General features: G+C 48.4%; 10 protein-coding genes across 10 annotated transcripts; 7 read left to right on the top strand and 3 right to left on the bottom strand.

The window, feature by feature from the left end:
• The first annotated feature begins 33 nt into the window (after window positions 1-33).
• Window positions 34-1710, top strand: LY89DRAFT_648509 (uncharacterized protein). Its single transcript, XM_018212018.1, has 3 exons — window positions 34-958; window positions 1013-1432; window positions 1484-1710. The coding sequence occupies exons 1-3, from the start codon at window positions 206-208 to the stop codon at window positions 1655-1657; spliced, it is 1347 nt and encodes a 448-aa protein (XP_018069646.1). The 5' UTR covers window positions 34-205; the 3' UTR covers window positions 1658-1710.
• A 1087-nt stretch (window positions 1711-2797) lies between these two features.
• LY89DRAFT_735416 (uncharacterized protein) lies at window positions 2798-3765 on the bottom strand (the record flags this gene model as incomplete). Its single annotated transcript, XM_018220009.1, has 2 exons — window positions 2798-3391; window positions 3439-3765. The coding sequence occupies 2 exons, from the start codon at window positions 3763-3765 to the stop codon at window positions 2798-2800; spliced, it is 921 nt and encodes a 306-aa protein (XP_018069645.1).
• A 1212-nt stretch (window positions 3766-4977) lies between these two features.
• Window positions 4978-7166, top strand: LY89DRAFT_588285 (uncharacterized protein; the record flags this gene model as incomplete). Its single annotated transcript, XM_018209473.1, has 5 exons — window positions 4978-5791; window positions 5841-6010; window positions 6060-6483; window positions 6529-6573; window positions 6625-7166. The coding sequence occupies 5 exons, from the start codon at window positions 4978-4980 to the stop codon at window positions 7164-7166; spliced, it is 1995 nt and encodes a 664-aa protein (XP_018069644.1).
• Window positions 7167-7241: 75 nt separating this feature from the next.
• On the bottom strand, window positions 7242-7938 carry LY89DRAFT_686063 (stress responsive A/B barrel domain-containing protein). The gene is made up of 3 exons (XM_018215200.1): window positions 7778-7938; window positions 7485-7713; window positions 7242-7431 (listed from the first exon to the last, which is right to left on the bottom strand). Exons 1-3 carry the CDS (start codon window positions 7794-7796, stop codon window positions 7311-7313), a joined length of 369 nt encoding a protein of 122 aa, XP_018069643.1. The 5' UTR covers window positions 7797-7938; the 3' UTR covers window positions 7242-7310.
• A 320-nt stretch (window positions 7939-8258) lies between these two features.
• Window positions 8259-11133, top strand: LY89DRAFT_750611 (uncharacterized protein; the record flags this gene model as incomplete). Its single annotated transcript, XM_018221209.1, has 5 exons — window positions 8259-8399; window positions 8479-8570; window positions 8693-8993; window positions 9044-9721; window positions 9777-11133. 5 exons carry the CDS (start codon window positions 8259-8261, stop codon window positions 10755-10757), a joined length of 2193 nt encoding a protein of 730 aa, XP_018069642.1. The 3' UTR covers window positions 10758-11133.
• A 407-nt stretch (window positions 11134-11540) lies between these two features.
• LY89DRAFT_108310 (MFS quinate transporter) lies at window positions 11541-13790 on the top strand. The gene is made up of 5 exons (XM_018205056.1): window positions 11541-11766; window positions 11817-11883; window positions 12069-12200; window positions 12254-12859; window positions 12947-13790. The coding sequence occupies exons 1-5, from the start codon at window positions 11650-11652 to the stop codon at window positions 13726-13728; spliced, it is 1704 nt and encodes a 567-aa protein (XP_018069641.1). The 5' UTR covers window positions 11541-11649; the 3' UTR covers window positions 13729-13790.
• A 642-nt stretch (window positions 13791-14432) lies between these two features.
• On the top strand, window positions 14433-14938 carry LY89DRAFT_750605 (uncharacterized protein; the record flags this gene model as incomplete). The annotated part of the gene is made up of 1 exon (XM_018221208.1): window positions 14433-14938. Exon 1 carries the CDS (start codon window positions 14483-14485, stop codon window positions 14936-14938), a length of 456 nt encoding a protein of 151 aa, XP_018069640.1. The 5' UTR covers window positions 14433-14482.
• Window positions 14939-15015: 77 nt separating this feature from the next.
• On the top strand, window positions 15016-16036 carry LY89DRAFT_750603 (uncharacterized protein; the record flags this gene model as incomplete). The annotated part of the gene is made up of 3 exons (XM_018221207.1): window positions 15016-15110; window positions 15271-15685; window positions 15735-16036. 3 exons carry the CDS (start codon window positions 15016-15018, stop codon window positions 15948-15950), a joined length of 726 nt encoding a protein of 241 aa, XP_018069639.1. The 3' UTR covers window positions 15951-16036.
• Window positions 16037-16414: 378 nt separating this feature from the next.
• LY89DRAFT_686059 (putative malate/L-lactate dehydrogenase) lies at window positions 16415-17819 on the top strand. The gene is made up of 2 exons (XM_018215199.1): window positions 16415-16885; window positions 16942-17819. Exons 1-2 carry the CDS (start codon window positions 16555-16557, stop codon window positions 17709-17711), a joined length of 1101 nt encoding a protein of 366 aa, XP_018069638.1. The 5' UTR covers window positions 16415-16554; the 3' UTR covers window positions 17712-17819.
• Window positions 17808-19157, bottom strand: LY89DRAFT_648497 (alpha/beta-hydrolase; the record flags this gene model as incomplete). Its single annotated transcript, XM_018212017.1, has 2 exons — window positions 18755-19157; window positions 17808-18610 (listed from the first exon to the last, which is right to left on the bottom strand). The coding sequence occupies exons 1-2, from the start codon at window positions 18981-18983 to the stop codon at window positions 17808-17810; spliced, it is 1032 nt and encodes a 343-aa protein (XP_018069637.1). The 5' UTR covers window positions 18984-19157.
• Window positions 19158-25524: the final 6367 nt, after the last annotated feature.

The raw sequence follows: 25524 nt of genomic DNA, 5'->3' as shown, positions 1-25524 counted from the left end.
TCCTGAGAACATGAGATATATCCACCTTTCATGGTCGTGTACATATTTTCTCTCATTCTTTGAACTTACCTGTGTTTTGCTTGTACTGTAGCTAGCTTCAGCAACTGCATTGCCTCTATTGTTGTCTTCTGTCTCTTGTACAAAGCTTGCTGCTGGGCAAAATCCTCGATATATATTTATTTTTCAAGCATCACGAGATTCCACCATGGCCTCCTCATCCCCTAAAATCGCCTTCCTAGGCCTTGGCGCCATGGGCTTCGGCATGGCCACCAACCTCATCAAACTCTCCCACCCAGTAACCGGTTTCGACGTTTGGAAACCCACCCTCGAACGCTTCTCCGCAGCTGGCGGCTCAACAGCTACCACTCCCCGGGAATGCGTACGAGATGCTCCGTACGTGGTGTTCATGGTCGCGACCGCGGCTCAGATCATGAGCGCTCTGTTCGAAGGCCCTGATGCGGCAGTGCATGAGTTGAAAGAGGGGGTGAGTTTGATGCTATGCAGTACAGGACCGCCTGAGTATGTGCCGTTGATTCAGGGGAAGTTGAAGGAGTTGGGCAGAGGTGATGTGTTGGTTGTTGATGCGCCTGTGTCTGGGGGCACGATTCGAGCTGCTAATGGAACCCTTTCCATATTTGCTGCGGGAGAAGAGAAAGCTGTCGAGGCAGCGAAACCGATATTGAATGATATGGCGGGTAGTAATCTCTGGTTGATACCCGGTGGGTTGGGAGCAGGGACGAATGTTAAGATGGTTCATCAAGTGTTGGCTGGTATCCACATCGCGATGACGAGCGAAGCGATGGGGTTTGTAGGGAAGCTGGGATTACCGAGTAAGAAGGCTTTCGAGCTGCTGAAAGCCGGAGAGGGCAGTAGCTGGATGTTTGAGAATAGGACGCCACACCTGTTGGTTGAGGATAAGACAATTTATTCTGCCCTGAACATCATCGTCAAGGATATTGTAAGTCTCACCCCCTCCCCGTTCCTCGGGAATTGAAATTAATGGGAAAGCCAGGGAATTGTAACAGCAGGCGGACGCTCAGCCCATTTCCCACTCTTCCTCTCCTCAACCACAGAACAAATCCTCGCCAGCGGAGTAGGCGCTGGACTCGGCCTCGTCGATGATGCAAACCTAGTCGGTGTCTATCTCCCTCAAGACCCAACCGCAATCCTCAAATTGGCCTCTCTACCAGAACCGCTTGCAGCAGATAACGCAGAGTTAAGACTCGTAGAAAAAGCAATGGCAGGCGTCCATCTAGCTGCAGCAGCAGAAGCTATGTGTCTAGCTGCCAAAGTAGGATTAGATGCCAAAACGATGTTTGAGATCATTAGTACAGCAGCAGGAGCGAGCAAAATGTTTGTGAAGAAGGCTCCTTTGTGGTTGAGTGGAGAGTGGAAGAGTGGGAAGACTGTTGACGATGTTATTGCTGAGTTGGTAAGTATCTTCTGAGTGCCGTGGAAAAGATCTCTGGCTGACAATGAGTAGACCGAAGCAATTGAAGAGGCGAATCGCCTAAAATATCCTCTCCATCTTGCGGGGACAGCATTACAGTTATTTGAGCTAGCTTCAATGAAGGGGCAGGGAAAGGAGCCGGATGTGGCGATTGTGAGAATTTGGGACGGTCCGAATGGGCCGCTATACCCTAGGGAAAGTTCTTAGAGGGGTCATATTCGAAAAATAAATCGAACCATTATCGCAATTCACAAGTCGACATAAGCATCTTTTTTTTTTTTGCTTTACCTCTAGATCGAATCATTAACATCATTCACGCATTAAAATTCCCAATTATCTCTGAATCAAATGATTAACATAATTTAGTATCTACATCAACACATTATTAAAGGTTGTGTCGTTCAGATTCTCACCTATACTGGCTCTTCTGTTCCATTATCATATTTTTGTTAAACACCCATTCCATTTCAGCATGTCTGGAAAGCAAGCGGTAAAAGCAAATTCTTTTGTTCTTTTCCTACTCTTCTAGCTCTTTCTTTTTCATATCTAGACAAAACACATTCCGAAAGTTCTGTGTATCGAATGTCAAGTTCAAGGTGATCATTGTTCACCATTACCAGCCTAAATCTTCACCGTTGTCAACTTAAAGCATCACCGTTGTTATTTTAGTTACCGTACGTCAATAGTACTCACTCAGCAACAAAGACGAATACAGTCCGTTGACTTCCAAGTGCAATTGCTGCTCCTTTTACGACGCATGCAGTTACGAGCCCCCTTGGTGCCACCGGCCACCTAGGTTGATCATTCTTTCGCGTTTTCTTTGTGTCTTTACGGAATGGAGAGAGAAGTTCTTTTATGCATCTCTATGGGCGCCTTAGGCGCCCAAATTGGTTCTGAAGTCAAGGAGGAATTGCGTGAATTGCGAAAGTGGTTCGATTCTGAGGCAATTGGGAATGTTAATGCGTGAATTTTGATAATCATCCGATTCTAGAGCAATTGGGAATGTTAATGCGTGAATTTTAATAATTATCCGATTCTAGAGCAATTGGGAATGTTAATGCGTGAATTTTGATAATCAAAGATTCTGAGGCAATTGGTAATTTCAATGCGTGAATATTGTTAATGATTCGATGCAGAAGCAAAGCAATTGGTAATGTGAATGCGTGAATGAAGTCACAAAATTTCCAGTGAAAGTCTGTCTGCGTGCAATCTATTGTCATGATTCCATGGGGTATCGCTCCGTTTCAAACTCATGCCCACGTTCTCGTCATCAAAATCATCATCTCTAAGGCGTCAGAAATGGCCGTGTTCTGTAGTCCACCTAGCGCATCCTTTTCTGTCAATCAATCATATGGACTTGACCACTTCCTTGGGATCGGAAATCTCATCAGCAATCGCTTGCGGCTCCGCATCTGCAATCTTAGTGATTCCCGCACTCTTATTTTCTTCTTCGCCAGTAACCTTCTCATCCTCGCCAGCGACTGTGTCTTCCACACCATTGACACTTATATCTTCAGCGGTGGTGTTTGAATCTTGTGCTGCATCGGTGGCGATCTCCTTGTCATTGGTTTCTGTTGCACTATTGGAGATGAGCTCGGCTGTAGCCTTGTCTTTCTCTGCCTCAGCCTCAGCCCCCTTCTTCTTTCTTTCTTGCTCGTATTCACGGAGAAACTTTGGTCCAATAGTATCATCATCCTCGTCGTCGATTTCGAGATCTGGACGAATGTTCAAGCCTCGTTCAGCTGCTCGGCGCCAATATTCACGTGATCTTGAACTGACGTATTGGAAATTCTCCTCGAGGGCTGAGTGGAATGCCAGGGCTTCTTGCTCGAGGCCAAGAACACGGAGACAACGGATAATTCTAGTGATTCGAAGATGGTTGTGGTCGAATCGGGAGTCCCAATTTTCTTTGTGCTGCTCATAGTTGCCACCTTTGACAACCTAACCTCATGTTAAAATCAATAATTGTACAAGGATTGGGACATTACCTTGAAGACATCTCCTTCCTTCTCCAGATTGAGTCCATAGAACCACAAGATCTTCTGAAATGACTCCCTCAGCTTTGCTCGCAGTTCTGGGCGGGATCGGAAAGCATCGAAGACTCTGCGGTCGATGATGGGCGCATCCCAGTTCACACCAGATCCTTCAGGCAGCGGGAAGACAGTTTGGATGTAGTCATGAGATGACTCCAGCTTAGAGGCATTCCATCGAAGGATGTTCGCGAGCGATCGTCCTCGAAAGTCACGACCGTTGCCTTCATAGAAACTGACCAAATCGGAAGAGCCTCCAGTTGATCGTGATCCGAAGAACGACATGTTGGTTCTTGATGGACGCGACTGGGAAGATCTGACACTTTGGTCAGAATATCTAAGAAGAATAACAGTCGCAACTTACTTTCGTTTTGACATTCTGTTTGCGTGAGGAAGGCAAGATGGAAGTCGCAAGGCTCTGAGCAGCTGCCTTAGCGAGTTCTGATATCGGGCTAGTACTAAACAGGGACTAGCGTATAACCGAGCTGACATCTTTTTGGAAGTCTTTCACTGTGCATCGCTGTCATCCTTCTCCTGCAATCACTTTGATGTCGCCATCATCGCCACGATTTGCCTCGAACGTCTCTTCGTCTCTCACTCGAAGCTCGATAAGGATATTTCCGCGCTCTATTCTGGGTCGACATGCTACCGTCATAGATCTTCGGAGATGCTTGCTCAGGGCTGGCGAGCGTGACCAATGAAGACCATCATTTGAATCGATCGGCGAGTTTTCGTGTCTGTTCACTGCAGGTCTCAATGCAACTTTGAATGCATCTTTCTTGGCCAGGAACCATGTCAGCAGGGACAAGTCGAGCTGAAGCAGAAGAACGTCCACTTTTGGAGGAGTTGGCAGCACGGAAACTCCCCTGAGCCGCCCGGCGGTCATACCCGAATCGACCTTCTTCGACCGACGCACTGCGATAACCATCTTGCGAATCACTGCCGGTATTTGATAGGCTCATTTCTGCTTTGCGTCTACGGAAATTCCCCCAATGCTTGCATCTCTCCATTGGTTTTCAGATCTCCAGAGTTGATATACCGTGCCAGTGCACGGCCAACGGTAATTTTAAGTTACGCGCTAGGTTCCGTCTCGCTTCTCCATAACCTCTGAGTAGAGACTGGGCTCAGACCTTAAATCCTTGAGCTAACCTTCGAACGGAAGGTTCACGAATGTCACCTCTTAGTCCATCTGATATCAGATAGATCATCAACGGTAGTAAGGATATTCATTGGTTCCTTATTCTAATCTGAGCGGGGTTGCATGATGCACCTGCAGGCGTTGCTGTTGACAAGGTAGCTGGACCTGTCAGAAAGAGGCAAGGACATGGACCATGCTGCATTTCTAGCCTTGCGCAAGGCACAGAAGTCTGAGCCGTAGCCTTGCAATCACTGAACATCCTTGTTGGGAAGGTGGTGTAAGCATGGGAAATGGTACAAAATGATGCTCAGCCCCTCCTTGATTCTTGCAGCTCTTCTCTTCCAGTCGAGCCTGAAGTTATGCATTTCTCACTCCTTGCTGTGTGCAGTCTTTTGACAGCAGCAGTAGCTGCTCCAGCCCCCAGTTCAAAGCGACATGTAGTTCACGAACGTCGATCACGCCTGCCCACTCAATGGAGGAAGAACGCCAAGCTTCATGGCGACTCACTCATGCCGTTGCGCATTGCTCTCGCGCAAAGCAACCTCGACAGAGCCGACGAATTCTTGATGGAGGTCTCCCACCCGGATAGTCCCAACTATGGCAAACATTGGTCCGCCAAGAAGATTGCAGAAACCTTCGCGCCTTCAGAAGAGACAGTCACGTCTGTCCTCAATTGGCTGGCAGATTATGGTATCACCAGCGACCGAGTCAAGCAATCACAGAGCTTGAATTGGATTCATGTCAACATAACAGTATCTGAAGCCGAGGGACTTCTCAACACCAAGTATTACGAATACAAGCACTCTTCAACGCATGACACCCACCTAGCTTGTGACGAGTACTCCGTGTCAGAAGATGTGCGCGACCACATTGATTTCATCACACCAACTGTGCATTTTGATGCCAAAATCAAGAATCCTAGAAAGAAGCGATCCATGAACGATAATCAAATCGCTGTTGCGAAACGTCAGACTGCCGCTGCCGGTCACAATGTGCAACCTGGAATTGGACATTCGATTGGTTCTCCGGGAGACGCTTCGCTGCCAAAGGATGGCGGAAGGGTTCCGTTTGGCACCATTCTCAGCGAGTTGGAGAATTGCGACGTATCAATTGTTCCTGATTGCTTGAGAGCATTATACGAGTTCCCGCCTTACTTCCCTGCTAACCCTAAGAGTACGTATCGAAACCAAATATGGCATTCATTGCTAATCAAGAATTTCAGATTCATTTGGCATCGTCGAATATACACCACAGGCATACCTTCCAAGCGACTTGGATATGTTCTTTGCAAACTTCTCTCCATCTCAAGTTGGTGATCGACCAATCTTTGATTCAATCGATGGTGGCCTCCTCCAGACTGAGGTGGAGTCCTTCGATTATAACGGCGAGTCGGTAAAGATAAATCCTCACGTCCCATTGCAATGATCGCTGACAAAAGCAGGATCTTGATCTCGAATATGGAATGACACTTGTCTACCCTCAGAAAGTCACACTCTATCAGACCGGTGACCTTCTTGAAGGAGCATCGTTCAACAATTTCCTCGACGCAATTGATGGTAGCTACTGCACTTACGACGGCGGTGACGATCCAAACCAAGATGGAATCTACCCTGATCCCTACGGTTCTGGATACGGTGTGTATAAGGGACCCGAGAATTGCGGCGGTTTTGCGGCGACCAAAGTGATCTCTACATCTTATGCCTACAACGAAGCAGATCTCACACCTTTCTATGAAAATCGCCAATGCAACGAGTATTTGAAACTTGGTCTTCAAGGTGTCACTTTCGTGTACTCCTCAGGTGATTATGGTGTGGCTGGCAATGGTGGACAATGCATTGATCCTGTCACTGGGAACTACACCAATGGTAAGGTGTTCTGCCAAAGTTCTAAGCGAGTTCTAACATCATTAGGGACATATGGAATGTTCAATCCGTCTTTCCCAGGCACGTGTCCATGTAAGTAATCGATCTAGCACATTATCCTCACGTCTAATTAATGAATTACAGATATCACATCCGTTGGAGCAACTCAAGTCAAACCAGGAGCGTCCGTAACCCAACCTGAAGAAGCAGCCGAATCAGTCATCTACTCTGGTGGTGGTTTCAGCAACGTGTTCTCCGTACCCTCTTACCAAAAATCAGCCATCGCAATCTACTTCGCTGAGCATAAACCTCCTTACGGCCCAGACCGCTACAACACTTCAGAACACTCTCGCGGTCTCCCCGACGTTTCAGCAAACGGCGTAAATTATGTGATCGCCATCGACGGTAGCTTCTCCTACGTCTACGGAACTTCTGCTTCAACTCCTACATTCGGAAGCATATTGACCTTAGTTAACGCTGCGCGATTGGACATTGGGAAGAGTTCAGTTGGGTTCATCAACCCGACAATTTATCAGTATCCGGGAATATTTAATGATATTACTGAGGGCGGTAATCAAGGATGTGGAACTCCGGGTTTCGAGGCTGTTACTGGCTGGGACCCGGTGACTGGATTGGGAACGCCAAACTTTCCCAGGATGTTAAAGGTCTTCTTGGAGCTGCCTTGATGATCTATGTCTAAGTAGACGCACGACTCGCACATTCGAGAAGTATATTGGGTAATGATGATTCTAATTCCAAGCACATATATACCACTTTTGGCTCTATATTCTAGATCTAAGCAATGAAAATTATTGTCTATGAATGTTGCATCATTTCTTCCCATTTCCAAGCATTGGCAACACGCCCACAAGATGCTCATCCCCTTCAGGGACCTCAAAGTCAAATCGAATCACATTCTCCTTGAACGGTTTTATATAATTATCCGCAACTCTATAAAAGTTATCAGCCCCCCATTCCAACAAGAAGGAGAAAACTAAACTCACCGTCCATGCTCAGCACTTGCCTGATATTCCTCCAACGCTTTGCGATCCGGATGAAAGCTCACAAGCCCGAATTCAAAACCTTGACTCACTTCCTTGGGCTCACTGATACTGGGGCCGCCGACTATCAGGCGCTGGTCTTCGACGCAGGGGAGGGTGGCGAGAGATTTTACTTCACGGAGGAAGGTGGATTTTTGCTGGGGTGAGGTGGTGGGGAGGAATTTGAAAAGCACTGCGGGAGAGGAGATTAGTCTGGAGTGAGGGGTAGAAGTGTAGGAAAAGATGGAAATACATACCTACGTGAATGACCGTCATTTTGCGCGTAGTAGTAGTAAATGATCTCCTCGGTGTGCGCAAATAGCGATTCATAACATTCGATTAGCAGATTCGGACAAACTCTTAATGCTCGAATAGCCTTCAAAACAAGATTCAATGCGAGGTATATCAAATGTGTAAGTGGTGGTGGAAGGACATTCACCTTTAGTAGTGAAGCCGAATGAGGAAAGAGGGGCGAGGAGGGGTAGAAAAGTGGGTCTTTCGGATCATTGTCCGTCGTCCAGTGCGGATTGTCCGTCTCACTTTCTTCTTCGTCTTCTTTTCCCAGAGAACATTCAATGTTTGTACTTCACGCATAGGAAGAGTGATTGTTGACGTGATTTGAATATCGAAGTCGTTTTAGACATCTAGAGAGTTTCTGCAGAAATTTGCCAAGGCTCATTCTGCAACAATCATATTTCCTTCCCCGCCGTTCGCCATCTTGTGGAATTCAGGAACAGCATGGATCTCACCCCAGATTCTCATCACGAGCCGAATGATACGTACGAGACACCCGAAGTCGAACCTTCGAGACGGACATCCTCGCGGAGAGCACCTCGGATACGAACCGCATGTGTGAGGTGTCAGAGGCGGAAGATCAAGGTCAGCCACTTTCTTTCCATGACTGAACTTTTGCATCTTAGCAAAAAGTTTGTTATGAATTTGGCTTACATTTTGATAGTGCGACGGACGTGTCCCGTCTTGCTCTTCGTGCAGCAAAGCCGGTGTACCTTGTGTTGACGGAGGTCGGCAGCAGGACAAGTATCCTAGAGCGTAAGAACTCCAGTTTGCGCCTCGATGAGACGAAGAAGTCTCTTGATTTCTGGTGCAACGTTGATTCTTGCACTTGGAGATAAGTCGTGTCAATTTTTGGGACTTTTTACTCATTAAAGTAGGTATATTGCAAGCCTTCAAAACAGAATACAGTGGCTCGAGTCATTGTTGACAGAAAATTGTCCGGATATCGACGTGAAGAGTGGCCCTCGAATTGTTCAGGATGGCACTCCTCAGGACGGAGATTCCGTTGAGGCTGCTCCTCCCGCTCATGAAGGCGCAACCCACATGGAAGAGGAAAACAATATTGATCCAGCTATCGCCAATGATGTCCAGCAAACTTCAGATGATTGTCAGCCCGATAGATTGGCACATGAGATTGGTCTAGTCTCTGTGACGGGAGGTCAAGATCCGAGATATGTTGTAAGTTCCCATGCGGATTGGTTCATTACGCTGACCGACATACTTGTTAGGGACCGTCTAGTGGATATTCCTTTGCCAAATTGATTCTTGCAAGCATTGGCCGTCGCAATACCAGTCAACGCCAAAGCATTCAAGTCAATCCAACAGTCCCAACGAGCGCGTTCAAGGTAGTTCCTTCGGCGCTTCCGACAAGTATAGAACATGCTCTGCAACTGTCCTCAGCATATTGGGACAATATACACTGCCAATACCCATTCTTGCATAAGCCTACCCATCTCAGACTTATGGAGCATGCATACAGCTCAGGTGATCCCAGTCCCATCGCCCTCTTCCAAGTCTATATGGTACTTGCCATCTCATCAACCATACTCTCACGACGACTGAAGTTGCCTATCCCTGCAGAAGGATACTGCGCGTCTGCGATGACTTACTTTGACCGAATTCAAATTGAAGGTTCACTAGAGGGACTCCAGTGTCTTCTTCTGCTCCAAATGTACGGAATGAACAATCCATCCATGGGTCTCAATTTATGGTACCTCAATTACCAATGTATCGCTAACGTCCTTGATCTTGGACTTCAGCGGGACGTCAAAGCGGGCAAGAACTTATCATTCCTGACGCAAGAAATGAGAACCAGGATCTTTTGGGTCGTTTACTCGATTGATAGAACTCTGGCAACCATTATGGGAAGGCCAATCGGGCTTCGAGACGAAGCTTGCGAGCTGCGTGTAAGTGTGTTCAAAATGGTAGACGTCTTGGAATGTTACTGACATGTCTTATAAGATACCAGCAGATGTGGAAGACGATGCACTCCTTACTTCCGAATTCAACAACTCTCCCGAAAGTTCGCCGACATCAAGCACCATGGCGCTTCATTTGATCAAGCTCGCCCAAATTAACTCCGAAATCAAGTATGTTGCCAACAGCGTATCTCACAAGATACCACCGCACTGCTATCCTCGAATTCCAGATATATTAACATGGCAACAAGATGTCCTTGGCCGCTTGAACCAGTGGCTAGCTATCGTTCCAAGATTGGACATCAATCAGATGAAATTGTGCGAAATTAAATACCACGAGGTCATGATCCTTTTGCTACGACCAAGTCCTGCTATTCGAACCCCATCAAGTCATTCATTGCAGCTTTGTCATCAGAGTGCGATCTCAACAATTCGGGGATTTGAAGAACTGTACCGGGCTGATCTCCTTCTGTACAACTGGCCCACCGTCCACTCAGTGTTCTTGGCATGTGTGTCCATGCTTTACTGCATCTGGACTGTCCCAAACATTGCAAAGGACACAAGACTAGAAAGTTTGAGCGCGGACCTAAACTCTGCATCTAAGGTGTTGTGTGCCCTCGCTGAACATTGGGTCGACGCTAAACGAGGTCGAGACGTGCTGGACGAACTTTCACATGCCACAATTCGATGGATTGTGGAGTCCCAAAAGACTGGGGCGACAGCTACGAGCAACATGGATGATGTTCCTATTCCACGAGATGTTCCGAGTACAAACAATGTTTCTCCCGAGAACGGTCAGCGTATAAGCACTGGCTCCAGCGACATCCAAGCACCAGCGATTTCTTCGTTGGATGTCACTTTAAGCTCAGAACCGTGGAACACTCTGTTTGGCTTCTCCGACGAAACGCTCGATTTCGGACTCGATTCGCTCATGCAAGGGGTGTTCAGCGATTATCAACTAGACTTTGGACAGAGTTTGCCGCTAGATAATCAGGTCACGGAAATTGACGCATCGGTCCTCTGAGGCGGCTTACCTACGGTAGGAGGAAAGTAAAGCGACCATCCAAACGGTTGTGCTCCGAATGATCCTCGTCTGGCTGTGCCGTCCCCCATTCTTGCTTACCAACTATCCCCGCAAATCTGGGGCGATCATGTTGGTGATGCACAGGGAGAAAAGAATTGCGGCTTTTTTTGTAGGCAAAGTGGGAGTACAACATGCGTTTCGATGTTGGAAAAAGCGAAGCATTTGAAGCTCTTGGCGAATGAACTCTGCGCATTCCAACGATCTGGTTGACAAGTTGGTCAAGCCTTGCCAAATTGTCCCAGGCAAGCAGCCAAGACCTGCCACCACTTTTGGGGCCCACGAGAATTGATCGGAATTGCACTGATGGCTTGGCGCTCAACTCTCTCGTGGCGTTTTGTGGCTTGTGGACCGTCAAACGCCGAAAGTCACCTCCGAAAATTCATCGGATTTTTCGTACTCACCTGCCTCTTTTGTCCTCCCACTCCACATTTGACATACTTCATGTCTTGGCGGCTCTCCGCAACCCCTCCACGGATTCCCCGCCGTGGAGGCTAGCGAGAAGATAGTGCCGGATTGTGTCCGAGGAGTACCCCAGTTGTTGGCATCTCATGCAGGCTGAAAGCCATGCTTCGTCTGCATTGGCCCATTTCCTTGGTCTCGTGGAAGCTTTCATTTTGCTTCATGGCTAGTGGCTAGTGTGGAGTGGTGAAGATGCGACTTCCTAGTCATGTTGGTACAGCTGAGAAGTCCCAACCTGTATTTGAACTTTCCTTGCTCACAGATGCAAATTCTTGAATTTCAGCTTCCTCCTCTTGTTTTCCGTCCTGTGTATTTCTCACTGCGAACAATCGATATTCCTTGATAAGAAAGAGATCCCAACTTCACCACCAACATGGGTGCCGGTGGCCAGCCCGTTGGGCCTGGCATGTTCAAAGCAGCCTTGGCAGATACCCCTCACGAAGCTTTCAACTGGAGGCTTGTTTTCAGTGTTGTCTGCTTTGGACTTATGGTGAGAATGCTTGAATTCTTGGTTTCTGATTCTCAATACTGATTCTGTAGGGCGCTGCTCGAGGTCTAGACGAAGGTCTCATTGGAACGACTGTTACACAAAAGAGCTTTATCTCAGGTTCGTCCAACCCTGTATTTCCACACAGTCCAGCTCCAACGTCCCCATTATACCACTTGCGTTGTACTTTGTCAGACTTGAAAAACGTACATTCATCCATTCGAGTGCCCTTTGAATGGTGGATATTCGTGGGGCTGGACAATTGAATCGTTGGGTAAATTGTCCGAAAACTGACCTTTTTTTAGAATATGGACTCAGTGTTACGAAAACCCAGAATAAGACAGAACTTGCTTCCAGAATTGGAAATATCACGGCTATGGTCCAAATTGGTAGTGTGGGCGGTGCCCTTATTGCGTTCATCGCTTGCGACAAAATTGGTGAGAGGCCTTGCGATTACACCGTTTGTACACATAACTTATATAGCTCTTAGGACGTATTTGGGCTACTAGACAGCTCTGCGTAATCTGGATTATCGGTGTTATCATTTATATCACCTCTGCTGGCAATTATGGCCAGATTCTAGCGGGCCGATTTATCATGGGTCTCGGCATTGGCCAAACCACCGTCGTTGCGCCAGCATACCTCGCCGAAGCAGCTCCTCGCAGTATTCGAGGTCTCTGTATCTGTCTGTTTTCGGGCAGTGTATACCTCGGCATCATGCTGGGATACTTCGCAAATTGGGGAACTTCTTTGCACATCTCCAACAAGAGCGCTGACCAATGGATCGACGCAACAGTCATGCACATTATCTTTGCAGGAATCATCCTAATCATGAGTATCTTTGCTCTGGAATCTCCTCGATGGCTCGCCAAAGTCGGCAGAAATGAGCAGGCTGAGAAGAACATGTGCAAGCTTCGACAGTTGCCACCAGATCATCCCTATGTTAGAGCTGAGATGATCGATATCCATGATCAGTTGGAACGGGAGCGCGAAGCTACCCTTGGATCAGGATTTCTGGGCCCATTGAAGGAGTTGTTTATGTTGCCTGCGAATAGGTATAGGATTGTGTTAGGTCTTATGTGTCAACTTCTTGGACGTAAGTTATTGTCCCACTTCCTTTTATGGGATTCCAATATCAAAATATTCCACTCTTGAGGTACGATTAGCTAATAATATTTGACAGAATGGTCTGGTGCTAACTCAATCACCATCTACGCACCTCAATTCTTCTCTATCCTCGGCACAACCGGCTCCTCCGAAAAGCTCTTCGCAACAGCTATTTTCGGCGTCGTTAAATTCGTCTCAGCCCTCATTTGCGCCTTCTTCCTCGTCGACTTCCTTGGCCGCAAACGTTCCCTCTCAATTGGAATCATCATCCAATTCATTTCAGTCCTCTACATCGCCATCTACCTCACCGCTGTACCAACAATTACTTCCGGCCAAGTCCAGTCAGCCGCTGCCAGACACGCTGGCACTGGCGCCATCGTATTCATCTACTTCTCCGGCGTAGGCTGGGCTTTGGGCTGGAACTCTATCCAATACCTTATTGGTGCGGAGATCTTCCCTCTCCGTGTCAGATCTCTGGGTACTTCCATGATCATGTGTTTCCACTTCGTCAACCAATACGGAAATTCCAAAGCGGTACCATTGATGTTAATCGATGGCTCCGGAGGTCTATCTCCTAAAGGCACATTCTGGTTCTTCTCAGCAGTGACACTGCTGGGTTTGGCGTATGTCTGGTTCTTCTTGCCGGAGACGGCGGGCAGGAGCTTGGAGGGTATGGATGCGTTGTTTAGTCTGCCGTGGACGGTTATTGGGAGGAAGGGAGCGGCGCTCACGGCTGGGCAGGGAAGTGTGGCTGAGGCGATGGCGATGGGTGATTCGGAGAAGGTGCCGGAGATTGAGAGGGAGGAGAGGGTTGAGAATGTTGAGAATGCGGGGACTTTGGAGGAGAAGAGGACTTGAGGAATGAAAATGGGATGACTTATGCGAAACTATTGTCATTGGGACCTTTGGACGGATTCGGCGTCTGATGAATGAAGTTCATGACTTATGCAACTTGTGCTTTGTAATGCAGAAGCTCTTGAATTTACTCTTTTACGGCGAAATTCATCTCAGTAGTGTTGCTAATTAAGTGAAATGCAGCAAGAAGAACGCTTTGAACAGAGAGGTCGATTCAAGATGGAATTAAACTTTCCACAAGCATTGCGAGGATGAAGACTGCTTCTGGACGCGAACAAAGTAGCCTCGCAAGTAAGCGTGTGCCGTGTTGGAGGGTCGCGACAAGGCCTGAGTGTAAGCATTGGGTTTCTCATGTGCTGTGGCCAGTGTTATGGCGGCCGGCTGTTCTGTATGTCTCCTACGAAGCTTTAGGGTTCTCTGGGTCATCGCTTGCTCGCCAACTCGTTCTATAACCTTGTCTACATTTCTAGAGCAGTGGATGGTTGTAAAGCCTGTACCATCTCATAGGACTTCCAGAAAGCCAGCCTGCTAGGCATAATGCAACGACGAAGTCATAACCGAGTCTTCTTTCGAAAGGCTGGCATCTGACATCTTTGCTGTCAGCCTGTCCAGCGTTCGGGCGTAAATTCTAGCTCATTGGGTTGGGGTGCATGATGGCTTGGCGGCTGTGCAAAACAAGAGATGGTCCTCTCAAAACAACCATCTTCCGCACATTACTGATACCACAGGTTTTGATCTTCGTCCAACAAAAGCTGAGATGTGTTACTATGAGCAATACTCTATGGCTTGTGGAGACTGGAAGTGGGGCAATTTCAGGGCACACTGTAGCAAGGAGTACAGAACAGGTGAAACTTGCGAGATGAAACTTGTCTGGGAGTCCATCCCTCTTTCCGACAAGTGCAAGTATTGTATTAAGATTGACACTAAGCATGGGAAAATTGCGAAGGAGGAAGCGAGGATTAAAAAATGGAGAAATGAGGGTCCTGGGTACAGGAGAGCATCGATTGAGCAAGCCGAGGAGGCCATCACTGTAATGCAAGACGAAATTTGTGAGCTTAACTACCAACGAGCGAGCTACAAGCACCTTGTGGCGCCAACCCGGTCTACCAGTACATCTTCAACTGCTATTATGAAGTCTTATGTGACCGTCCCTATTCCAGAGACGAGTCCTTCCACTGGAACTCGGAAAAGACTATTTTCGACAAAGCGATAAAGATGGATCGTCTTTTCAGCGAAGAAGGGGAGAAAGAATTTCTAGCAGATCCTTTGCACGAAACTTGAGTTCAGACCATGAACACGAATGGAGATGAAATTGCAATCCCTCAGCATGTTGAACCAGAGAAGGAAATGCATACTTCGAAACGCGTGGCCTGTCAAGAAACTACGTAGGAGGATGAGCTAGCGAGATCTCCTTCATGGAAGCAGGATATAGAAGTTGTGTGGAAATGCGTTAGTGAAGTTCTGATTACGATGTCTTAAGAATTTCAACTAACACCAGGAACAGAAATGTGGGAAGGGATTTACTGAAGTTGTTACCGAATATAGAGCTGGCGCTGCAAAGGCATTGGCGCAGGGAGTACAAGATGATACGTCCGTGGACATCGAGCGGATAGCTGGCGCACAGGATCAGGCTTCTTCGGGGTCATCTTCATCTTCCGAATCAGCGCAAAGCACGGACTCATTAAGTCTTCGAGCCGTGAATAAGGGTAGTAGAACGGGGCCTCCGACCAGTGGTGACCCCATTGACCTCGATAATGAGGACCATGAGAGTTCTCACAAAGAATACTTCCTCATGTGTACACCTAAACGCTCAGATATGGTCCTGCGGCATGTTGATGTGACGAGAGCACGGTGCGACTACACTTCGTATCACAATCTGAATCGAGAGTACTATAAAAAGTGGCCTCGATGCCTGCATTGGCTCTTTTTGAAAGAGATATCATCGGTGGACTTCATCAAGGTATGTCCAGAACCATAAACACAAGTCGCACCAAGCTGACTTTGGCTAGTTCCATCTCTACTGGAAGCAGAACGTGAGCATAGAAGAGAAAGATATTGGAATTCTACCACCAAGACTTTCAGATGAGTACTCATACTCGGCTGATACCAACCCACCAGTCCTGAGAACGGCGTTGCGTCATTTCATTCAGCATCCAATCATGCCCCGAAAGCTCCCTACCATCGTCCTCGAATTCCGAGGAAGATTAGAGGGAGACTTGTCCTGATGAAAGACCATTCGCCGAGAGAGGGTTATGGGATATGTATTCAAGAGAGGCTATCGTGGATAAAGGTGTTTGTTGTTGAAGCAGCCTTCTCAACGTGTTGTGTTATGTTCGCAGTGCTATGGTGTGTAACGCACAACGGTGGAATACAAGACGGATTTGCAATTTCTGCTCTGCAGGCAGTTGCTCAAGGACACTAGTCAGGAGATGGTTACATGATGTGAAGTTTGAAGGAAGCTGGATTGCATCAAGTCTACCTGCAAATAGGAACTCTGTCAAGCAATAAATCATGGCATCTTGTTTGGTTACACCTTTGCGCGACGACTGCATGCTTTTGCACTATTGCCGTCTGATGCGCGTATTCATGAGGAGAGCTGTATGCTTTAGCGCTTAGCGGATCTTCCGTCTTTGTCGGACTTTGATCCGTCTAGGTGTCTTCGGCTCGCTCCTTCTTCACTCCCCAGACCATCGAAGATAAATTTTTCTTCACTGATATTAAAACTCTTTCTTTCTTTCAACACCTCATAAGATACTCACTGGAAACTTCAACAGGATACAGTTTTAATCATCTCCCAAATACTAAGCCTTATTACCCTACTACCCCACTATGAGCACCACCACATCACATGACCCCTCCTCGTCTTCCACTCCCCCTAAAATCCTCATCTCTCCCTCCTCTGCTCAAGCATTCATCGAATCCGTCCTCACCGGCAATGGCGTCCCAGCAGCAAACGCCACCATCATCGCCAAAGCACTCGTCCTCGCCGACCTCCGAGGCGTCGACACCCATGGCATGAACCGCATACCATCCTACATGGAAAGAATCCGGCAAGGAGTTCTCGACCCCAAAGCCCAGCCAGAATTAAAACAGATCACACCTGTCGTCGCCCAGATTGATGGCAAGAATTCTTTTGGATTCCTCGGTGCGAGTTTAGGGAGTAAGTCTCTCTTCCTTCCTCATCTTCAGAAAAAGAGATACTGATGAACGAAAAAGTGAAATCATGCATCGAAGCCGCAAAAATCTACGGCATAGGAATGGCGTCTATCAAGCACAGCAATCATTTCGGCATGGCCGCCTGGATCGTCCAGCAAGCGCTAGACGCGGGCCTCATGTCCCTCGTCTTCACCAACTCATCACCAGCCCTTCCCGTTTGGGGCGGGAAAGAAAAACTCATGGGCGTCTCTCCAATCGCTTGCGGAGCTCCTGGTGCGGAAAAAGATTTCATTCTTGATATGGCACCGTCTGTGGCTGCCAGAGGAAAGATCTATAAAGCGTTGAGGAGAGGAGAGAAGATCCCGAGTGATTGGGCGCTGGATAAGGAGGGGAATAGGACGGAGGATCCGGCGAGAGCGCTAGAAGGCGTTATGTTGCCTATGGGGGGACCGAAGGGCTCTGCGTTGTCGGTTATGATGGATGTGTTTTCAGGAGTGTTGTCAGGCAGTGCATTTGCGGGAGGGGTTGCGGGGCCGTATGATGCGACTAGAGCGGCTGATGTAGGGCATTTTCTGGTGGCGATTAGGCCGGATTTGTTTCTGGATGGTGGGGTGGAGAAGTTCAGGGAGAGGATGGGGATTTTATATCAGAGGGTTGTAGGGTGTGAGAAGATGGCGGGGGTGGAGAGGATTTGGTTTCCGGGGGAGATTGAGATGGATGCTGCTGAGGAGAGGAGGAAGAGCGGGATCCCGTATGTGCAAGCTGAGGTTGAGGCGTTGAATAAGGAGGCGGAGAAAGTGGGTGTTCCGCATATTCAAGTCATGTCCTAATCTCGGACATGGGAGAGAAATCTTGGGATATATGAGTCTATGTATCTTCTTCTCTGTCTTCTAAAGTTTCCTCGTCTAAAACAGCAGACAATGCATTCAGGACCAGAATTCTCTCAACATCTCCCCACAATATTTATACGCCTCGTCTCTCTTCCTCTCCCCTCCCCCAAACGGCCAGAACCAACTTGGCCATTTATCCCACCCATGCGGCACCTCCTTCACAACACACCCCTCAACCCTCTTCCCCACCCCCTTCAATCTCTCTTTAAACGTCTCTCCCTCCACCAACAAACTATCCCACTCACAAGTCATCATACACAGATTCTCCGGCAACGCCTCCTTGATCATCTCCTCACTCGCTAACCCCGGACTCAACAGCGGATCCGCCATATCCAGATCTGTCCGCCTCATTTGAGGCCGCGAGAAAGATAGAAAATACGCCTGTTCAAACATCCCGAAAAACAGCCCGGGGATCCGTGATAGCGGTTGAGTTAACGGGTTACTCTTCGCTCTATCTGCTCGACTTTTCGTCCAATCGGCTGGGGCGTAGAAAGTACATACTCCTACGAGTTTCCCTATATCCGTTTCCTCTATCTTGCCTTCGTTTCTCAGCTTTCCTATTTGCTGATGCAGCATGTAGGAAGATGTAAAGCAGAATTGGCCGCCAGCAGAGAAGCCTGAAAGGGCGGTGCGGGAAGTGTCGATGTGGAGAGATGATGCAATGGGGGTGGACCAGAGGTAGAGGAGTGCGGAGACGCAGTCACTAATTCCTGTTGGGAAGGGGAATTCGGGGGCCAGGCGGTAGTTGACTGAGACTGCGATGCAGGGAGTGCGGGATTGGATGGCGGTTATGAAGCGGGCGTCGTCGGCGGCGTGGCCGATTGTGTAGCCACCGCCATCTGGGGGAATGTTAGCTTTGTACGAAGTAGATAGTGAGGGATGGATGAGGAGGAAGAGATGGGAGTGGTTGATGTCACGTGGGTATATTAGGAAGATGGGGTTTCTTGTAAGCCGTAGAGTAGCAAGAGGTGTGGAAGACTCACGGAAGTTAACAAGCAATGGTAGTTTTTCATTATTACCCAAATCCGCATATCCGGGCGGAGTATAAAATAGCAACTCAAATTCTCCCGGACATGACCCAACAGTCGATTTTATCTTTCTTGTGAAAGTTGGAGCTTGGGGGAGTGGTGTGGAAAGGTACAAATCACAGTATCTCCCTAGAGTTTGTAGAAACCGGAGGATATATGTTCGTAGATAGAGAAAACGGGGCATGTTGACTGTTCACAAGAGGTGAGATCTATGACGACATTGATGTCTCGGATGCTGGAGAATGGCAGGAGGGATATGAAGAGCAAGATTGTAACTTAGGTGAATATGTGATTGTGGAGGATAGATGATGGGATTGAGAATTGTTGGATGTTTAGTAAAGGATATGAGATGTGTTTGGTGGTTGGAAAGCTCACATGCATGTAATCAGGTCCTAGCGTGGCGATAGGCGAGCCCCTGATGAAGCGAAGTCTTTCTTGAAGCATGCATCATTAGTATCTTCACTATTGCAAGAGACACAAAATACATATGAGTGTCACTCTGCCTTGAAGGCTCTTTCCAAATTCTGTATCTGCGGTATTGAGAATGGATCACGTGCCCACTAGCGTACTTTCCTCTGCAGATTTGTCTGGGATGGAAACAAGAACAAAACCTGGAAGTTGGCCTTTCGTTGAATATCCCTCTCATCACGATCACATCAAAGTTGATGTCCGGTTGCAAATTTTGCCTCCACAATCTTTATTGTACTTGATTTAAGATAAATCGCGCGTTCTTTCCGTAGTTGCGAAGTTCCAAGGGGCGCATTCTCCAACGTAGCTTTCTTACAGACTTGCGCGTGTTCCGAGATCTGGAGGACCCGACTGCCTGAAGCCTTCCAATCACAAACTCCAGTCGAGTTCCAGGTTATCCAGCTCTTGAAAGGGGAAAAAGGGCTTTCGTGGAAGTCAAGAGGCACGTGATATCCTCGTGATCCAACGAGTCCGTGGACGAGCTAGGTGTCTTGCTTCAAGTATTGGTCCCGTTATAATATGCTGTGAATAACACAGCTGCGCTACTGACCCACTCTTTCCAATGATTTTCTTGGAATTGCACCAACCATCCTCTCAAAACCAAGTTTGGCACACTAGTAGGAGGGGTAGTTGACTGATTTGCTCCAACCCCAGGTCTATTGAGGAGAAGTGCTTCGGGCATCTCACGGTCCATCCACAAGCCATACGGAACGGCATGCTATCAAGTCGGAAGCAGTACCCGTGGAAATTAACTTTTTGTCTCAGATCTCTCCAATTATCAGTGCGTCTATCATACCTAGGCATCAGATGGCAGTCCCGCGATGCAGCCCAACTAGGCCGTCTTTACTCTTCAGACAATCGGGACGGAAGTCTCGAAGATGCACTAGAACGAGCAAGTATCGTCGTGACGACAAAATCAGACGATGCTAACTCGACAATAGAAAGGTCTAGCCCTGAGGGAATAATTTCAGAGCCAGGACAAATCTAATGATTCTTGACTAGAGCCGCACGGTTCTCTCCGGACTAGTGGGAAGGGGAGAAAGTAAACCAATTATGCACATGCCACATGGACGCCATCGGCTATTTATCAACACCTATCACTGTTTAGCGTGAACCCTAATTGAACCCTGAACCTTTTCCGTCGGCTGGCCGCTTCGGAAGCAGACCCGGGCCAGAACGTGGCAGGTTCTCCCGGAGGCGTTTCCCATATGGCAAGTGAGAGGTCTAGTACCTGGACTACGGATTAATACTCGGGTACTGTTCAGAGCTACAAATTCGTATTTCCCTCTTCTGCATTGTAGAGAACAAGAGGCTTAATGATTGCCACACGTTGCAATTTCACATCCGAACTCACCGAGTCATGTGCCGAGATTGTGGTTTTGGTGCATGTCAACCAGTCAACTGCTTCAGCTCCAGGCACATCACTTCTTTGCAGGCAATTACCACTAGCGTTGGCCCAAGAGCCCACAAAAGCGCCGCGATATATCGTGCGCTAATCGTGTCCCCCTGACCTTTGGGAGTGGCCTTTACGCAGGGCACAAGCCATTCCCTTCGGGAGTGACACTTGCCACACGTAGTGACCGGCCACAACGCTAAAGATTGGCGAGGGATACGAGCTACTATTGCATTCTAATAAATACCCGCAAGCTTTTTAGCGTTGTGGCCAGTCACTACGTGTGACAAGTTAATTAGTGACATTCTTGAAAGGAGTAGTCTTACTAGTCTATGCATTAAAAAATTCACCAGACCACGACCAAAGGGCAGTGGGACACGATTATGCGAGCTCAGCGTTGGCATTTAGGCCCACATCTCACTTTAGCGAGAAAGATCTGCAACAAGATCACCTTGATCGCTGTCGGGCTGCGACAACAGGTATATACATTCCTATTTCAACAATGCCTGCAGATGAGATCGTGCGGGGACGAGGAAACGAGCGTCAAAGCGTAAACAAGAGGAGGAGAAACGAAGAGATTACACAGAATTATGCCGCATGTGCTGAAGATCCTGCGTCCCTGCTAGTGGCGGGCCAAGATCTTCTGTTCGTTAGCTCTAAGTCGAGCTTGAACATATCGAACTCTAATCTGAAAGTTTCCTAGGGGTTATCGAAATCTCAGCCGTGCCCGCCGTCCAGACGCGTCTGATTGTACGAAACTTGACCGTCATGGATCCGGATGTAGATAAATCTCTGAGATGTGTGCCACTTATAGCCTCGGTCCTCCCGCTCTGGAGGATTTTGTTGCAATCTCTTGCCCGTGTGTTTTAGTATGAACTCCCAGCGTCCAGGACCAGAAAACGGAGGAGGACACGGGGAGTTCTCTTTCTTTGAAGCCTTGACTTTTGACTCCAAAGATTCCCCCTCTCTCAACATCAGAGAACTAGGCTTGTCTCCGACTCTACCTTCATCGAAACCGGTCGTGCCTGAGAAGAACACCTTGCAAAGGTCAATCACGAGTAACGGCAACTCGAGTCCGGCGAACAGAAAACCAGCTCCGAAAATGGCTCCCAGCAAAGCACAAAACAATTGCTTAGAATCCTGCCACAAAACCACGAGCTCGATCGACCTCATTTCCGTTCACATATTGGAATATTTGACAACGTCGAAACAGATTCCTTATGGCTTCGAACCCTTAGCACACGATTTCCTCGATACCTGCCAAATCCTCTTCTCGATCGAAGCTGGTCTTGGGCAATGCAATCGTTCCGGGCAGAAACTGCCTCAGGAGATGATCACGGAACTCGACCGCAAGTTCCGGGTGACGCAAGCAGACTTCAGCATACTCAATCAGATGCTCACTAAGCTGCTAGCTCCTTCCAATCGCATTGCTCGAGGCTGGGGAAAACTGTTTGGCGATACCGATATCAAGAAAATTTCCACCGCACTGGCAAAGACGCGCGAAAGTCTGAGGATGAGCTCGCTGGTCTTCCAGTGGAGTCTCGGAGCTGACACGATCGAGAAAGAAAAGGGTATAGGATATACGGGCTTGGCTGCTGCGTTGGACAGGTTGGACGACAAAGCAGGGCATAAGAAGGTGAAAGAGACGACGGTCGACGCTCCGAGCCAGCAAACACAAAGCCAAGCCCCGTCTCAACTCCCTCAATTCCCGGCTCCACCACCACCACTACCGTCGACATTTCCTTTTGGCGCCATTGATGTGCAAAGTGCTGTCCAACAATACCAACAACCGAATGCACCTTGGTCCCACAGGTCTTCCTCCATTCATCACGAAGGATCCATTGGCAGAGCTTCAGGCAACGAAGTACGCGCGCCAGTGCTTGGTAGCCCGTTGAGTCCTGACTTTCGACAAAATGGTGCAATGCTCTCACACTTTCCGACATCCAATGGATCAGGCACAACCGATTCAACTGATCGCTACGATCGCCATAATATTATGGACGACGCTCGCTCGATGACAAACATCACCGAGCCTGACAGCTTTCATGAAGATCTCGCGGCACTTGACCTGGACCCTTCGAAGGTCGTTCGCCTAAGTGCTGACCCCATCAGCATGCCACGCCTGTTCCCGCGACATGCTTTGGAAGGAGATGCTGCGAATATGAAAGCTGCCCTTATCTCCGCAGTTCGCAGCAAAAACCATAAGCTTGTCGAGCAGCTGCTTCATCGAGGTGTACCAGCCAACACAGGACCGATTATGCCGGCCCTAAAAGAAGCTGTTCTTGCTCATGATGAAGAGACCGTCCGTCTCTTGCTCACGTTCGGCGCAGATCCGAATGAGCCTGATAGAGACGGTGTCACGCCTCTCTTTACAGCTGTCGAAAAGTCCTTCCTTGGGGGAGCTACTATACTCTTGAAGTATGGCGCGGATCCGAATCTGGTTGCTGGCCCAGATCTTGAGTCACCTCTTGCTGCGGCTGTAATGGGCAATATGGTGGGCTTTTCTCACCTCTTAATTACGTACAATGGCGACGCCAACCACGTTACTGCGGGTGGAGTCCCCCTACTTACCAGCGCCATCAAAAAGAAAACACCAAAGAAGTTCATTGACCTCCTTCTCGACTATGGCTCACTTCCCAACACTAAGAGTAGAGAAGGAAAGACTGCACTCTTTGAGGCACTCCAAGTTGGTCGAGCAGACATCGTCACGAGTTTGATTGAGCATGGCGCAGATCCGAACTTGCCTGGTCCCAAACACATGCTCTGGCCATCAACCTTCTACCCTCAGTGTCTCCAAGTCCTCCTTTCCCATGGTGCAGATCACAAGAAGTGCCCAGGCATCATGGAGTTGGCAGTGAGCACCAACAACGTCGAATCTGTGCGAATCCTACTAAAGGCAGGCGTCAACCCAAACACCAAAAAAGACAGCATCTACACGCCGCTCTGTACCGCCATCCGGGACGATCGCGCCGACCTCCTCAAGCTACTCCTCAGCAACGGCGCCGATCCAAATGTCATGGCAAGCGAGTACCCAGCCTTCAAATGCGTAACGCACAACCGAGTCCACTTCCTCCCACTCCTCGTCTCCTCAGGAGCGAACCTCCACAGCCCCAAAGGAATCCTCGAAACAGCCGTCAGCTCAAACAACAAAGAAGCTCTGAACTGGCTCCTAGATCAGGGCGTCAACCCCAACGACAAGAACCCCAAAGGCATGACACCCCTCACGACCGCCATCCGCGAAAACCGCATCGATATGGTCGACCTCCTCTTATTGCGAGGAGCAGACCCTCACATGCGCGGCCAAGACTGGCCCGTCTGCATGGCAGTCCGGAACCCGCCTATCCTTAAACGCATCCTTGCCGTAGTCTCGGAACCGCAAGCCTTCAAAGGCATCATGGAGATGGCCGTCTCGGCCAACCAGCTCGAGTCCGTCAAGTTGCTCATCGCGGCCGGAGTCTCGGTCGAAGATAAAAACGGCGGCGTGTTCTCGCCTCTCACGACTGCTATCCGTGAAGATCGCCGCCAGATCGTGGCGTATCTGCTGGATGACGGCGGTGCGGATGTCAATGCGCCCGGAGAACATCTGCCGATTGTGAAGGCGTTGCGGAGGTATCATGGGGAGGGCGATACGGAGATCATGGAGCTGCTGTTGGAGCATGGGGCAGATCCGAATAAGCTTTACCGGGGCTGGAATGGGATTATGCAGGCGGTGGAGAATGGAGACGCGGAGATCTTGAAGCTGTTGAGTCGGAAGTCGGGGGTGGATTTGGAGGTTAAGGATGAGTTGGGACGAACGGTGGTGGAGATGGCGGCGTCGAGGGGGTGGGATGAGGCGGTGCAGATCTTGATGGAGGGGGATTTGGGGTTGAGGTTGAGGAAGTGAGGGTTGGGGTTGAGAAGTAATGTACAAGGTCGTTGGGAGGGAGGCAACATGGTGGAGTTGGTTGGCTTGAGTGTGTGATCTGTTTATTATACCATTGACTGGGTTTCTTTTGTAGCACTGATCTGGAACTGTTTTCAATACAGCTGTTTCCTTTACTATTGTTGTTTTTATTAGTAGTAATATGATGAAGTTAGTACGAATGACATTAGCTTCTCTTTTCTTTGGATGTCCTTCCATAGAAGAGTAATCCTACTTGTTATGTATGATGTGCTTTGGTGTTGGATGGAAAACTCCTGTAAACAGACCAGAACTGGATTGTCCAACGAGGACTGGATATTTACCGTAATAGCAACGAAAAGAGTGCAAAGTTTCCAAAAATGCGCACATCGCGCACATGGCGCATTGTGCGCGTTTAGTGCAGATGGCTTTCCTCACAATATAGAGGAGAAGCATTTTTTTGAGACGAGGAAAGAGTTCGCCAGAGGACGTGAGAATAGTAATTGTCTTTAGCTAGTTAAGCTCAATATAGTGAGCCTTCGATGGGCAAGTGGAGGATACGGTTTGGATGACCTTGGAGGCTCGGACTTAACGTCACGAGTTATTAATATCCCAAATTATGCATTATTCGAAGCACTTCAATGTTTTCCAAAGAGCCAACTGTGTTCTCCAGACTTTTCTTAATGTATTTTGAGGTTTTCATTGCTGTGAGGATCAGATGTGATCACGTGATCTTCACTCTAAGGAATTACATCTCCCTTTCCTTGAGCTGCTACTGGATGGAACATCTTCAATACAAACACTCTGTACTAATCCGAATATCCCTCATCTCCACACACGCAATATCGTGGGAAACATAAGCTTTTACCAAGCTTTTCTCCCCTGCACCGTCCCGGGTCTGGCAGATAGCGCCAAGCCTTTAAAGGAAGGCGCCCTCACTCGTCTCCGATATCAGAAGGCACTTCCCCTCATCAACAACCATGC

Source organism: Mollisia scopiformis, assembly GCF_001500285.1.
Source record: "Mollisia scopiformis unplaced genomic scaffold LY89scaffold_15, whole genome shotgun sequence".
In the NCBI taxonomy this organism is placed as follows: domain Eukaryota; kingdom Fungi; phylum Ascomycota; class Leotiomycetes; order Helotiales; family Mollisiaceae; genus Mollisia; species Mollisia scopiformis.
The sequence above is the reverse complement of the archived record's forward strand: the minus strand, read 5'-3'. Positions and strand labels throughout refer to the sequence as shown.